The 14,923-nt window shown below is 47.7% G+C and overlaps 1 protein-coding gene across 4 annotated transcripts in view; it reads right to left on the minus strand.

Moving 5' to 3' along the window:
- Nucleotides 1–14,923, minus strand: part of FNDC7 (fibronectin type III domain containing 7) — a 33,297-nt gene extending 18,374 nt beyond the window's left edge. The window contains exons 1-6 of one of the 4 annotated variants that reach the window (XM_051856210.3): nt 14,615–14,920; nt 14,085–14,103; nt 8,850–9,104; nt 7,378–7,638; nt 2,724–2,981; nt 85–339 (exon numbers count right to left, since the gene is read on the minus strand). In XM_051856210.3, coding sequence (XP_051712170.2) covers nt 85–339; nt 2,724–2,981; nt 7,378–7,638; nt 8,850–9,104; nt 14,085–14,103; nt 14,615–14,911 — 1,345 coding nt within the window. In that variant the 5' untranslated portion in view covers nt 14,912–14,920. Of the gene's footprint in view, nt 1–84; nt 340–2,723; nt 2,982–7,377; nt 7,639–8,849; nt 9,105–14,084; nt 14,104–14,614 lie in introns of all 4 variants that reach the window. The other 3 variants (XM_070077938.2, XM_089300246.1, XM_089300247.1) reach the window with 3 other exon arrangements.

A 14,923-nucleotide genomic window follows, 5' to 3' on the forward strand; every position in this document is an offset into this window, starting at 1 on the left:
AGTTCAGAAGTGCAGTAGGTGATGCATCCTGCGGCGGAGCCCAGGAATGCAAATCTCCCTTTACAGGCACCAAATGCGACTCACCTGTGGTGTAATTGAATATGTCACCCAGAGGACTCTGTCCTGCTTTGTTATAGGCAAAAACACTGATAAAGTAAGTGAAGCCACACTCAGATGGGAAATTGCACTGCGTGAGGGATGTGTTGCAGTGCACTTCCAAGCCATCATCGCTCTTCACAAAGGCCACGTAGTAATCCCCCAGATCGACATTGGACCAAGCCACAGATAGGTGGCCAGGGGGCTCTTCCCGGATCATTACTCTTGCAGGTGCACAGGCAACTAGGAAATGACCAATAATAAACAGTTGTGAGACTCCTGCAGGAAATTTTCTCTGCATTGCTGCAAGATTTCATGACGACTCAAACAGGCAACTTTGACCTTTGGAACGGGTTGGATTTAGTGCATGGCATGCAAAATTACATGCCACAGCATTTGGTTTTCTGTATAGAATCAAAGGCTATGCTGTAGGGTCCAAATCACTACCAAAAAACTCTAATGAACTGTCCAAAGTCTCTCGTTATATGAAACATTGTTTGAGATAATGGACCATGGGGCCAGAGTTATGACGCAGCAGATTAAGCTGCTGCCTGTGATGCTGGCATCCCATATTGGAACATCGGTTCAAGCCCCTGCTGCTCTGCTTCTAATCCAGTTCCCTGCTACTGCCCTGGAAAGCAGCAGAGGATGGCTCATGTAGTTGGGCCCCTGCCACTCACACAGGGGACCAGTTCCAGGTTCCAGGATTCTGCCTCATCCAGCCCCAGCCCTGGCTGTTTTGGCCATTTGGAGAGTGAACCAGCAGGTGGAAGACCTCTCTTTTCTGTCTCTCCCTCTCTCTCTCACCCTGCCTGTCAAATCTTTAAAAAAAGAAAAATAAAGAATGGGCTACCACAGTTGTACAGCTGTTTTAAGACCTGGGATTTTTGTTGTTAAAGTATTTGTTCAAAGATTTGATGCCATCCAGAGACGCTGGCCTGCAGGGAATGGTGAAGCAGAGCTTCAGGGAGTCTCCTGACTGCAGCCTTCCACGCACGGATGGCAGAACATGTTCTCACGCCCATCACATCCTTCCAGGCGTGCCTGGGCAGAACAGTAAGACACCACATGCCACGGCCAAGGGACAAGGTAACACCCTGAGGAGGCCTTCGCAGATGTCTTCAAAGCAACCTCAGTTACTGCTAGACTGCACCAGAAAGGGGCACAGTGCACCTTGGTTAATAGCGCCTGTTTCCTTGTTCCAAGGCAGCGCCTCATTCATCCGGTATCACTATGGAATGAAGTCTTCTGATGGAATGAAGTTCATTCATTCAAGCCATAAGATTTTAACATTTTTTAGGCATCTCTAATGGAACTATTTCTAAGATATATTGTACAGTTCTGGGTCCAGAAAACACATAGCACAGTCTAGACACAGTCCTTTTATTGGCAAATCAAGGTCGTTCCTGTGATCATGACTGTGTTATGCACGAACCACTGGGACACATCCTGGACCAGTTGGTGTGCAGAACATTTCAATTGCGCTTGCTGCTGACTGCACATTAAAATCATCTAGGGGCCGGCACCGCGGCTCAATAGGCTAATCCTCCACCTAGCGGCGCCGGCACACACCGGGTTCTAGTCCCAGTCGGGGCGCCAGATTCTGTTCCAGTTGCCCCTCTTCCAGACCAGCTCTCTGCTGTGGCCCGGGAGTGCAGTGAATGATGGCCCAAGTACTTGGTCCCCCGCCACCAGCATGGAAGGCCCGGCTGGAGTTGCAGGCTCCTGGCTTCGGTCTGGAACTGCTCTGGCCATTGTGGCCCTTTGGGGAATGAAGCAGCAGATGGAAGATCTCTCTGTATTGCTCTCCTCTCTGTTGCTCTGCCTTTTAGATAAATAAACAAATAGCTTGTTTAAAAAAGTTAAAATGAGAAATTACTTAAAGACATTCAGGACTAGAAATAACCTATCTTTATCTTAAAAAGTAGCTCCCATCATGCCTAGGTCATGAAACATGACATAAGGAAGAGTTCAAGCACTTCACAGTGACAGCTGTATAACACAAACTGAATCTTAGCATTTTTATAGCTTTACAAATGAAAAAGAAAAAAATATAAGAGATCTGGAATAGGAGCCAGGCTTCTTAATGTTCCAAGAAATGCTTTTCACAGTGTACAATATCTGCTTTCACTATCAATAATATTATTTTTCTTTTTAAGATTCATTTATTTGTTTGAGAGGCAGAGTTACAGAGAGAGGGAGACAGAAAGAGAGAGAGAGGTCTTCCACCTACTAGTTCACTCCCCAAATGACCACAACAGCTGGAGTTAGGCCAATTTGAAGTCAGGAGCCAGGAGGTTCTTCCAGATCTCCCATGTGGGCGCAGGGGCCCAAGGACTTGGGCCATCTTCTACTGCTTTCCCAGGACATAAGCAGAGATCGGAAGAGGAGCAGCCTGGACATGTACTAGCAACCATATAGGATATTGGTGCCGCAGGCGTAAGCTTAACCTATCATACCACAATGCTGGCCCCCAACAATAATCAAACACATCAAAATGTCCAATTCAATGCTTGCATTTCACTCCTTCTAGAGTGTTCTAGAACATTGCTGGGGATTTTCTGCTTCCCTTATAGTACTCCTGGTGACTTGGCAGCCCTCCAGGAATCTCACTCCTATTTACCTACCAGTCTTCAGGGTCACCGCGGAAGGCGATTTGCTAGATCCAGCATCATTGCTTGCTAAAACTGAAACCAGGTACTCAGTTCCACACCGGAGGGAAGAGATGGTGCAGGAGCTGAGGGTCGTGCTGCAGCTCAGCTCTGAATTCTCACTCGACGCCATCACTGTGTAGTTGGAAGCGCCTTCCGTCGGCGCCCATGAAACAGATGCCTTCAGGGCCCCACTATCAAAAGAGACTTGGACGTGGTCAGGGGCACGAGGACCTACATTTTTGAGAAACAATTAAGATGTTGTAGTAGCCTCAGGAAGAGTCCAAGTGAGACCCAGCCCAGCAACAGTGCTGAGCTCAGAGGATCGGGTACCCCATGGCTGGACACTGGTAAGAGTTGAAAGCAGGAAGCGGTGCTACAAGTACCTGGGAACTGTTAGCACACCTGTTGCTGACTATGCAAACCCATCATTAGCTTTGTGACCTTGGCTGTGTCATTGAATCACTTCACATTTTTCCCCATCTATAAAATGGATGTAGGAAGATCAGTACCTAACACGCACAGGTGCTAAAAATGTGAATTTTGAATGCGTGAATATGCTACTTAACAGATGACTAAAAGACTCAAATAAAATTATAAATGTGGGGGCTGATGCTGTGGTGCAGTAGGTTAGTGCCCCAGCCTGCGGTGTTGGCATCCCACGTGGACAACGGTTCAAGTCCTGGCTGTTCCACTTCCAGCTCTGTGCTGATGTGCCTGGGAAAGCAGTGGGGGATCTTTCTGTCTCTCCCTCTCTGTAGCTCTGCCTTTCAAATAAATAAATAAATCTTATTTTAAAAAATTATAAATGTGAAGGACTAAAAAGGTCACGTGGCTATGCTACTCTCAAATGATGTGTTACATATTTTTTCTATTATTGCTGAATAGACTAAATGCATCCTTTTATTTTCAACACCAGCAAAGACTTTTTAATAGCTTTAGGTCACAATTTTTTATAGAGGAGCCGACTTTCTTTTCGTTCTAGATCAAATGAAAGTATCAAATGTGGTGATCATACTTTAAGGCGGTCTTTTGGTGTCTACATTCTTTTTTTTTTTTAAGACTTATTTATTTGAAAGGTAAAGCAATGAATTGGAGAGACAGAGAGAGAAAGACAGAGACAGAGAGACAGACAAAGAGTGGGGAGGGAGAATCTTTCATACCCCGGTTCATGCCCCAAATGACCATCACAACCAGGTCTGGGCCAGGTTGAAGCTAAGAGCCAGGAACTCCATCCTGGTCTCCCACATGGGTGGCAGGGGTCCAGGTACTCTGGTCATCTTCCCCTGCCATCCAGGGTCATTAACAGGAAGCTGGATCAGAAGCGGAGCAAGATGCCAAGGTCACAGGTAGCAGCTTAACACGCTTCATCACAACCCCTTCTCCACTTTCTTATAAATATGCTTCCCTTTCTTCAGAGTTATCCTATAGATTGGCCTCAGTGCTCCTTTGGGATCTGTGCTGTAATAAAGATGGATAGCAGGACTTAGAAAACTGCTTGGACAACCTGTGAGCAGAGACCAGCATCCTCTGGACACTTCTGTGGTACAGGGAAGGCCCTGTTTTAGGACACAGAGACCCATCTTGTTCTCTGCAAAGGAGGCACCTGCCATGTCCCCTCATAGGCTCTCTGGGCAGCTCCCTTCCTCTGCTGCATGGTCAGTTTGTCTGCAGAGACAAGCCTACTCTGAGGTAACACTGAACCCACAGCGGGCTGGTGTAGCTTTCAATGTTTCAGGGCAACCTGCTTTTCCTCATGTTGGAATGAGGAAAAACAGGTAGAGTAGTGCGAGAGTGTTATGGGTTGAATTCATGTGTTGACATCCTAATCCTTTCTACCTTCAGAATGTGATCTTATTTGGAAATAGCAGATGTGATTAGCTCAGATGAGGGTAGGCCCTAACCCATTATGACTGATGGCCTTATAAATAAGAAAAAATCTGGGAATGAGCATGTGGTGCAGCGGTTAAGATATTGCTTAGATGCCTGCATGCTATATAAAGTTCAAGTCTCAGCTTGGCTCCTGTTTCCAACTTCCTGCAAGTGCACACTCTGGGAGGCAGTTAGTGATGGCTCAAGTACTTGGATCGTGTCTCCCATGTGGGAGACCCAGATTGAGTTCTGGGCTCCTGACTTCAGCTTGACCCAGTCCTGAATGTGGCAGGAATTTGGGGAATGAGCTGATGGAAGAAAGATCTCTGGGTGTGTGTGTATGTCTTTCTTCCTCATTCTGACTGTCTGCCTTTCAAATACATTTTTAAAAATTAGAAAAAAGAAGATGAAATTTGGACACAAACATAGGCACACACGACCAATGCCATGGGCCCATGAAGATGGCATCTACAAGCCAAGGACAGAGACCTGAACAGACCTTTTCTCACAGCCCCCAGAAGGACCAACCTTGCCAACATCTTGATTTCAGATATAAGGGCCCCCAGAACCAATAAATTTCTGTTACTTAAGTCACCCAGTTTATGGTCCTTTGTTAAGAAAGCCCTAACAAACTAATACAGAAACTAAACACAAACTCTAACACTTAAAAAAAAATTAGTTAGGGGTTGGTGTTGTGACACAGCCAGTTAAGCTGCCATCTGCAATGCCAGCATCCCACATGAGCACTGTTTTGAGTCCTGGCTGCTCCACTTCTGATCCAGCTCTCTGATAATGAACCTGGGAAAGCAGTGTAATGTGGCCCAAGTATTTTGGCACTTGCCACCCAAGCGAGAGACCAGGGTGGAGCTCCAGGTTCCTGGCTTTGGCTTGGCCTAGCCCCAGTCATTGTGACTACTTGGGGGAAGTGAACCAGTAGGTGAAGATTGTCTCTCTTTCTCTCTCTGTCTCTCCCTCTCTGCCACTCAAATAAATAAAATATCTTTTTTAAAATGATGTCTTTATAATTTATTTGAGAGGCAGAGAGACAGAGAGCTCTCACCAAATGCCTGCAGTGGTTAGGGGCAGGGTATGTGGGGTGTGAATCTGGGAATCCAGTCTGTATGGATGGCAGGGACCTAAGTACTTGAGCCATCACCGTTGCCTCTCAGGCTCTGATTAGCGGGAGGCTGGAATCAGGGACTCAACCCCAGGCATTCCAATGTGGGACCTCTGCATCTTAACTGGTGTCTTTAACAGCTGGGTAAAAATGCCCACCCTCCTAAAATTTTAAAACGTGGGGAAACAAATGAAGAAGAAGGCTTCAGGAAGCCGGTCATCCTTAGGCCACGACTGTCTCCCCCTGAGCCTGATTGGATTGTTCCCTTCCAGACCACCCTGGGCCAGTGCAGCCTTCCAGCAAAGCACTTGTTACACTGAACTGTAACCAAGGATTTGCACTTCGGTGTCTCCTTGGACACAAGTAGTTCTGTAAGGGTAGAGATCATGTCCTATTTGATTTTGTGTTCCCTCTGTCCAGCACATAGTAGGTCCTCAATAAATGTTGGTGGGAAGAAGTGGAGCAGGAGGGAAGGAAGAAAGAAAGGCAGCCTAGGAAAAGGCCCAGGGAGATGCTGGCTGGCACAGGCATCCTCATTCAGCTAGCCCGTCACCGATCCCTGCGGGCTACTTGCTTGAGTCCTCTCTAGAGAGGTATTACAGAAGGCAAACCCTTCTCTTCTCCCTGTGTTTCTGTGTTGGCCCCATAGTCAGTGGGGCTTCCATTTCCCTCCACACTTCCAGAAAGCTGAAGAAAACATTCTGATCTCTCTCCATCCTTTCCCTTCCCCTCCCCCCTCCCCATCTCCTCAAGGAATAAAACAGTTGATCTGCTTGGTGAGGGTCTGGCTTCCACATAGGCAACATCAGCAGTGGGCAGCTTGCTTGGACTCAAGAGAAGAAAAGCCTGTCTCTCTCTCTTCCTCTCTCTCCTCCTCCTCTTGATCCCTCCCTCCCAACCCCTGGTCCCCTCTCATTCTTTGGGCTCCCTCCAGGAGCTCAGTTTGGACTTTCAGTAATTAGATTGCAGGCTCCCTTGACCAGGGTAACCCCGGGATCACACATGCTCGCTCACAGACACACACACACACACACACACACTCGTGCCCACAGCTACACCGTGTGCTGCTCTCCCACTTCTCAGGCCACATCAAGAGGAGAGGTCACAGGAAGCCCACGAGGGCCACAGTCCTGGGTGTGGGCCTTTGGGAATGGACGTGAAGCACTGATTCCCATCAGGGAGTGCGGCGACAGCGGGAACTCTGCCCCGGGTGCTGCTGCATCCCTGGGACCGCCAGCTCGAGGCTGAGTCACACCAACTGCCTGCCAAACAGAGTCCTTGAATGACCTGATTCTTTTGATTTATATTATTGATCTAAACCTAGAAGGGGACGAGGTGTGTCTGGGAAAGCTAACAAGGACCACTCCCTTCTGGAAGGTGGCGCGTGTCTGTGCTGAATTGGAGTTGGGTGGCAGAGAGGGAGCTGCTGGCTCTGGGCAGTCTGAATAGCATTTATACACGCGCTGGTGTTCAAACTACGGAGGAGGAATAGTCAGGCACTATAAATAACTTCCTAATAATTTTAGACAGCTGCTACCAGCCAGTCTGTCCTTATCACTTAACACCGCTCTTGCTGGCTACAATGCACAACCCCTGTCGTTAACCACACGGCAGACGGAGGCTGAGCTGAGAAATCCTTACTTGTTCTCTGATTGCAGGTGGAGTCGTCCCCAGGGACTCCGTTGGCATTCCACGCATAGGCCTTTATGGTGTAGAGAGTGCCGGCCTCCAAGCCGCTGAATGTCAAGGAGGTATTGGTGGTGTTCTCCTTCCATATTCTACCCAAGCCATTGGCTCGCATGAGAGACACGGAGAATCCGATCGCCATACAGACAGCTTCCCACTGCACAAGAATAGAGTCTGGGCTTGGAGAACTTACTTCTAGAATTGGTGCAGCCAACACTAAGAAAGACAGGAACATGTGTGTTTGTGCCATGCAAGTTCAACAGAGGATAACTTGAATTCAGGAGTTAAGTACACTGAGGTTGATTGTTCATATTACAAAATAATTATTTACTTGTTAAAAGGGTTCATGGCAGAGTTCCATGAAATCATTGCTATTTAAGTGTTCATTAATCACAAATGTCTTGGCAGAGGGATGGGAAACAGAAGAGAAATTAAATCTTGGGCACTCCTTCAACCGGGAGTAAGAGATTAGATGAAGCATCCTTGTAATCAGAATACAAGTAAATGGGGAAAATGATGATTTTTTTCTATTATCATGCATACATAACTTTTCAGAAATAGGCTTAGGTACAACTTTACCAAACAGATTCCAAATGTTTTTAACATATATACCCCAGGGGCCGGCACTGTGGCGTAGCGGGTTAAGCTGGGGAGTGAACCAGCGGATGGAAGACCTCTCTCTCTCTGCCTCTCCTTCTCTCTCTGTAGAACTCTGGTTTTCAAATAAATAAATAAATCTTTAAAAAATAACCATATATACCCAGTGGTTCATGTGCAGCAGATCCTTTCTATATGTTCTCTGTGTGGATGGTTACAAAGAGCAATTCCTTCTCTAGAGATTTAAACTCGGGGATCCAGCACAATTGTTATGCTGCAGTGGGCTGAGCTGCTGCTCAGGTTGCCTGCATCCCATATTGGAGTGCCTGGGAGTAAGTCCCGCCTCTGCTTCTGATCCAGCTTCCTGCTAATGTGCCCAGGAGGCAGCAGATGAACTTGGTTTCCTGCCACTCATGTGGAAGACAAGGATGGAGGCTCCCAGCTTCCTGCCGGTCCAGCCCTAACTGTTGCAGGCATTTGGGGGAGTGAACCAGTGGATGGAAGATCTTTGTGTCTCTACATCTCTCTCTGTCACTCTGCTTTTCAAATAAGTGAATTAAAATAATAAAACTAAAAGAAAAAATAAAAGCAGAGATGATTTGAAAGAAGCCCAGAAACAGGTTTTATTTCCCCAGGCGAAGCATCTGGCATTTAAGTGCCATCGCCTCCACAGCTATCTGAGTTCCCCAAAACATTATTTGGTGGTTTTCACTTATGAGCCCTGCATCCGATTCACTAGGGGAACACTAAATTACAGTACGCATCTGCAGAACCAGTAGAATGGCTCTGGGTCACGGGTAAGCACTCAGAGGGCGTGAACATCCAGCTACCTGTCTTTGCCTGCGTTGGAGGTGACGCCTGGCTTCTCCCAGCAGCACTGATGGATCTCACGGTGATTTGGTACAGGGTTGCAGCCTTCAGGCCGGTCACAGTGCCGGGGGAACTGGCCACCATGGTTTCAATGACCGTGTCCCCGTCTTTGGCGGTGAGCAGGTAACTGGTGGCCCCAGGCACTGTAGCCCATTCTACGGTGATACTGTTGCTGATTTTGGAATACGCCTGATCAATCGTGGGTATTTCAGGAGCTGAAAGAGAGATGGCCAATGTGCATCAGCCAGGAGACCTGCAAGAATCGCTCCTTCCATTGGTTTACTTTTCAGTCTCAGTCGTGCTCGTGCCCTCCTCCAGACACAGCTCCGCCCAAGTTTTCAGACCAAGGGAAAACAGAGCAAAGGAGAGGCCAGCTCCAACCGCTCATTCAGGGCTAGGATTTCAGAGAGCTTTTCCCCGGTTGCCTGGGGGATAATTCACACTTTTTGTACTTTTAGAAGAGTCACCTACGAGTGGGAAGTGATTGTGGGAAAGAACTCTGAGAGGAGGGGGGATAGTGGAGGGGTTTTATTCCAGAGAATTCTATTCCAGCTTGATTGCTGTGGGTTTCCCAGGCTCCCCTGCCCCTGATCTCTGCTCCCTGTTACACCTGTGCCGCCCCAGCTCCAGCCGGACCTGCTTCACCCCGGCCTCTGCTCGCAGCAGGGGTCACTCTCTCCTGTGCTCTGCACATCGCTCAATGGCATTTAATTGGGTGGAGGAAGGAGAGCTGAGAGCTTTGTTATAATTGCTCTGCAACACTTTCTTTCCTGTTGACAGAGTGAAAAAAAATTCTAGATTCTTCTATAAAATAAAGATAAACCCGTTTCTTCCTTCCTCTATCAAAACATCAGCCTCGGCATAGGAATGAGATGCTGGGGTCCCTCAGGCAGGCTGGGATGTGATTTGCCAGGGGATATGGCAGATGCTTACATCACAAGTTAAGCAAGGTGCATCTATACTTTGGGAGACAGAGCATGGTAGTCCTGATTTATTATCTTACAAAAACCACAGCCACAGAAATGTCCAAGCAGAAGAAAAGATCAAATAAACACAGCTGGGTTTTAAGTCTGAAATCCACACTTGGCCTTTTATGTTTAATATACTCCATTTGCTGGTTAAAAAATCACCGGATGTCAAATTCAAAACTAAAGGGCAAAACAAATGAACAAAACCACAGGGCAAAGAGGAAGAAAGGGTAGACACAGAAGTGAGATTGCCAGTACCCGCTCCCCCCCTCCTGCCCCCTCCTCAGCTGGAACCCCATGGGCCTGACACAGACAACCTTCTCTTTCTGCACCAAGATTCCTGGGGAACTGGACCTGGCGGCCTCTCAGAAAGAAGCATGCTGCAAAAATGAACAAAGTCTCCACTGTGCGCTGGCCAGACATTCTTTGAACATCACCCGGGACTGTCTCTGTTGCCGTCGAAAGAAAATTAGGACGGTTACAGCTGGTGGGGGTAAGCTGCGGGCTTGAGAGCCGTTGGCCAAGGGCAGCGGGTTCTGCAGGGAGAGCGCCTGTCGCCGGGGCCCCTGCAGAAGAGAAAGCCTGGCGGGGGCCCCCCTTGCATCCCGCCCACACGTCCTTCTTCTCTCCCCCAAGGTTTGTCCTCTGCTCTGCCTTCTGTCCTCTCTTTCTAGTGCCTCTCAATGCTGTCTCCTCTGTCCCCAGCCTATTCTCGTGCCCAGGTCAGCCAGTCCTGCTCCCTGGAACGATGAACTCCCCGGGGCAATGACAGTCAAATCAGCCTTCTCCGTAGAAGCCTGGAGGTACAGTGGGCAGTGGTCTTAAAGGCATCTGGAAGGATGAAGGGACGTGGACTATCTCCCCACAGGCCAGTCACAGGGCCTGCAGACTCCCCAAAACTGACCGGGGACAGCACTGTGACTCCGCCCTGGGTTAAGTCGCCACTTGGGAAACCCACATCCCAGATTGGAATGCTGGTTGAAGCCCCAGCTGCCCTACTTTTTTTTTTTTTTTTTAAAAGATTTATTTGTTTATTTGAAAGGCAGAGTTACAGAGAGGCAGAGGCAGAGGACAGGGGGTCTTCCATCCACTGGTTCACTCCCCAGAAGGCTGTAACGGCTGGAGCTGCACCGATCTGAAACCAGGAGCCAGGAGCTTCTTCCAGGTCTCCCACGTGGGTGCAGGGGCCCAAGGACTTGGGCCCTCCTCTACAGCTTTCCCAGGCCATAGCAGAGAGCGGGACTCGAACCAGCTGCTCCACTTCTGATCTAACTCCTTGGAGGCAGCAGATGTGACCCAGGTGCTTCGGTTCCTGTCTCCGACATGGGAGACCTGGATTGAGTTCCTGGCTCCTGGCTTCAGCCTGGCCCAGCTCCCGGCTGTTGCTGGCATTTAGGAGAGTGAACCACTGGATGGAAGATCACTTTCTGTCTCTCCCCCTTTCTGTTGCTTTGCTTTTCAAGTAGATGAAAAGGGATAAATAACCATCAAAGGAAAAACCCGACCCTATTGACGCAAGCCTGGAAAGGCTCATGTCATCGCCCAGGAAGCCAGAGTAAGCAGAACGAAACTCAAGGCTGTGTGGTGGGGAAGTCACGAAGGATTTGGCTTCAGGAGCCCTGGGTTTGAGCCCTGGCTCTGCTCCTCACTTTGGTGTATGAACACGTGCAAGTCATTTAACTCCTTCCAGCCTCAGTCTTCTCCCTCAAGAAATATGGAGTATTAATAATACCCATATAGCCTAGGAATGTGCTTTGAAACATAAGATACCAGGCCAGTGCCGCAGCTCACTAGGCTAATCCTCCGCCTAGCGGCGCCGGCACACCGGGTTCTAGTCCCGGTCGGGGCGCCGGATTCTGTCCCGGTTGCCCCTCTTCCAGGCCAGCCCTCTGCTGTGGCCAGGGAGTGCAGTGGAGGATGGCCCAGGTGCTTGGGCCCTGCACCCCATGGGAGACCAGGAAAAGCACCTGGCTCCTGGCTCCTGCCATCGGATCAGCGCGGTGCGCCGGCCGCGGCGGCCATTGGAGGGTGAACCAACGGCAAAGGAAGACCTTTCTCTCTGTCTCTCTCTCTCACTGTCCACTCTGCCTGTCAAAAAAAAAAAAAAAAAAAAAAAAAGAAAAAAGAAACATAAGATACCTACATTCCAGGGTTACTGTAAACAGTAAGTGAGGTAGTGCATGCAGGGGCACTTCGAAAGCGTGCATGTGTGTGTATATGTGTGTATGTGTGTGTGTACACCAAACAAGTTTTGGTGGGTTAGGAATGGCACCATCCTGGAGGGTGCCAGGAACCGCAAGATGCCAGGGAGTCTGGGCACACGTGGCGGGAGAGATGGATTTCCTGTTTTTACACTGGGTTCTAGGGCGCGTTCTGCCCAGCACCAGCCACAGAAGCAGATCCCCCTGCATCAATGTTCCCCTATGAGAGATGCGAAGCTTGAGTGACAAGTGTCAGACTCCATAAGGTAGCAGCAGTTCCTCACTGTTCCTCTTTCCAAGTTCAGCCTACTCACTGGATTGATGAAAGAGAAAACATTCCCTAGGTGTGCAAGCAACTGCTCAGATCTGTCAAAAGTGAAACCCTTTGATTCTCAGCATCTGTGCAATCCACCAACTCAAAGAAACCCGAATTAGTCCGTGGGGCCCCAGAGGTCAGCCACGGATAAACAGGCAAGGCCATAGCCCCGAGAAGATCCACCTCCCCCTTAACCAAGTGGAACCTTCTACACAGTATAACTAAAACACACACCATCCTCCGAGAAGCCAGGCTGCGTCAGTTAGTAGTGTCATCACTGTCTCAGCCTGAGCCCATCTCTCCAGAGCCAAGCGCGGGCCGTGGGGACTGAGAGGAGTCCCTTCAGGGAGCACAGTGTGTCCTCTGTGCACTGGGACCTTGTGAGAGAGCAGAGCTAGATTTTGTCCACCCAAAGGTCACTTAGAAAAAAATCATATTGTACAGGGCCAAACCATCTTTCCCAGAACTTCCTGGCCAATCCTGGAGGCCTCTTAAGAATAAGATCAGTGGGGGCAGGTGTTGTTTAGCGTATTAAGCCTGGGGCGCTACATCCCATATCCAAGTGCCTGGGACTGAGTTCTGTTTCTGCTTCCAATCCAGCTTCCTACTAATGTGCCTGGGAGGCAGCAGTGGACGGTCCAAGTGCTTGGGTCCCTATTATCCATGTGGGAAACCACAACAGAGTTCCTGCTCCTGGCTGCAGTCTGGCCCATCCCTGACTGATGCTGGCATTTGCCCCAAACATAAACATTATGCCCCAAACATTATGCCCCAAACATAAACCAGTGGATGAAAAAAAATCTCTCTGTCTCTGTCATTTGGCCTTTCAAATGAATGAATTAATAAATAAAATCTTAAACAATAAGATAAAGAAATAAAAATAAAGCAGGAAACAATAATTTAAAAAATCCTACCACTTATCTATGGATTTTATGAAATTTTATAGTTCAATCATAGATTTACATCAACTCTTTTAAAAAGATATTTATTCATTTATTTGAAACACTGAGAGTTTTTTGGTTATACAATTGATATTATCTGGTTCCTACAGATAATCTAAGTCCCCTTGAATATAAATTTCCATTCTGAGGACTTAGATTTCTAGAATGTATGAGCTAGGAGAGGCTGTTGCCTTTATTCTTTTCTTCAAGAACAGCGGAGAGCGATTTTTTTAAAAGAAAGCCCCTTTCAGCACTGCCTCACCCTAGTCTATGTTTTAAGCATGCCGTTTTAGAAGCATTCCTGATTAGAGAATCTTGACATTTTCATCACACATACCAGCTTTAGTTTTCTCCTCTAATTCCCCAGAAGACAAATAAGAAGAGTCCTATAAATTAGACTCTGCACTATTGGTGATTTGGACTTTACTTCATTTGGAATGATAATCATTGTGATATTTTACTACAGCTAGCGGTGTGTTCTGGGTAAATGCACGGCTATATGAATCTACATGGCAGGAAGACTCAATGGGTCGACACTGCGCGGATTTCTAAGTTTGATCTATTTATTTATCTTACCAGTTATCATCTTCCCAGCACTTGGTACAGCGGTCAGCACCCAGTGTGAGTGTTCAGACAAAGTACCCCTCCCCCCCCACGCCCCTCCCGCCCCCCTTTCTATAGCCTTTCTATAGCCTTTCTATCTCAGGGTAGCCCCATGAATTAACAATAGCAACTCAAATATTGCGCATCTGAAAATTTAAAATTTTACCTGTTTTTGCCGAAGTGACCTGAAAAAGAAAGTTTAAAAAAAATTAGAACCATAAAGAAAAACACCATTTGGGCAAATGCAAAACATAAATGAGAGCAGTAATAAATTAATCCTAACACTTTGTACACAATGTGAGCAGTCTTTCAGCCCACATGAGAATGCAGCTGCACAAATCATTTCTCAACGCTCAGATCTACCACGAAGCACCCGAAATAGAACTTGGAGGCTGGAGGCAGATCACATTACTATTTCATTTTTTCCTTTGAATCTGCCTTTTGAACTAAGTCAGAAGCTGCTGACAGATTTTTCAGGAATCTTTTTTTCTTAAAATATAATGAAAATCTTGTTTTCTCTCTCTAGTATAGCGCATTAAATTTCAAACGCACAAACATCTACAAGCTTACCATGATCCCAAACTATTTTGATTTCTATCTCATCCCAAGATACCCCCAAACCCCCCAAAAGTGAAAGGTAATGAATGTTTCTTTTTTCCTCTAAATAGTCACAGGTAGCTGGAATGATTAACTCACCATTTTAAGACAGATAAGACTGAAGCCAATCAAATATATCCATTTCTGGGGTCCACCAGTCATCTTTTTGGATATGGCACTCACACGGCACAAAACACAGTGATCAGGATCTTCTCTGGTTCCCAGGAGGGCAGTGCTGCTGGCCACTGGGCTGTGGGACCGTGATGTTGGGGACAGACCCTGGCAAGTAGCTCCTCCCCTTGGTGTGGAGCTGACCTGTAACGAGGGGCACCCGGAGACCGGCAGGGACAGGTACTGCAAAGACTGAACAAAAAGAGGAGAGTTGGAGCAAGCCATGCCAAGGTGTCT

This window comes from Oryctolagus cuniculus, chromosome 7 (genome assembly GCF_051225735.1).
Source record: "Oryctolagus cuniculus isolate XC-2025 breed Fujian yellow rabbit chromosome 7, ASM5122573v1, whole genome shotgun sequence".
NCBI classification, from domain to species: Eukaryota; Metazoa; Chordata; class Mammalia; order Lagomorpha; family Leporidae; genus Oryctolagus; species Oryctolagus cuniculus.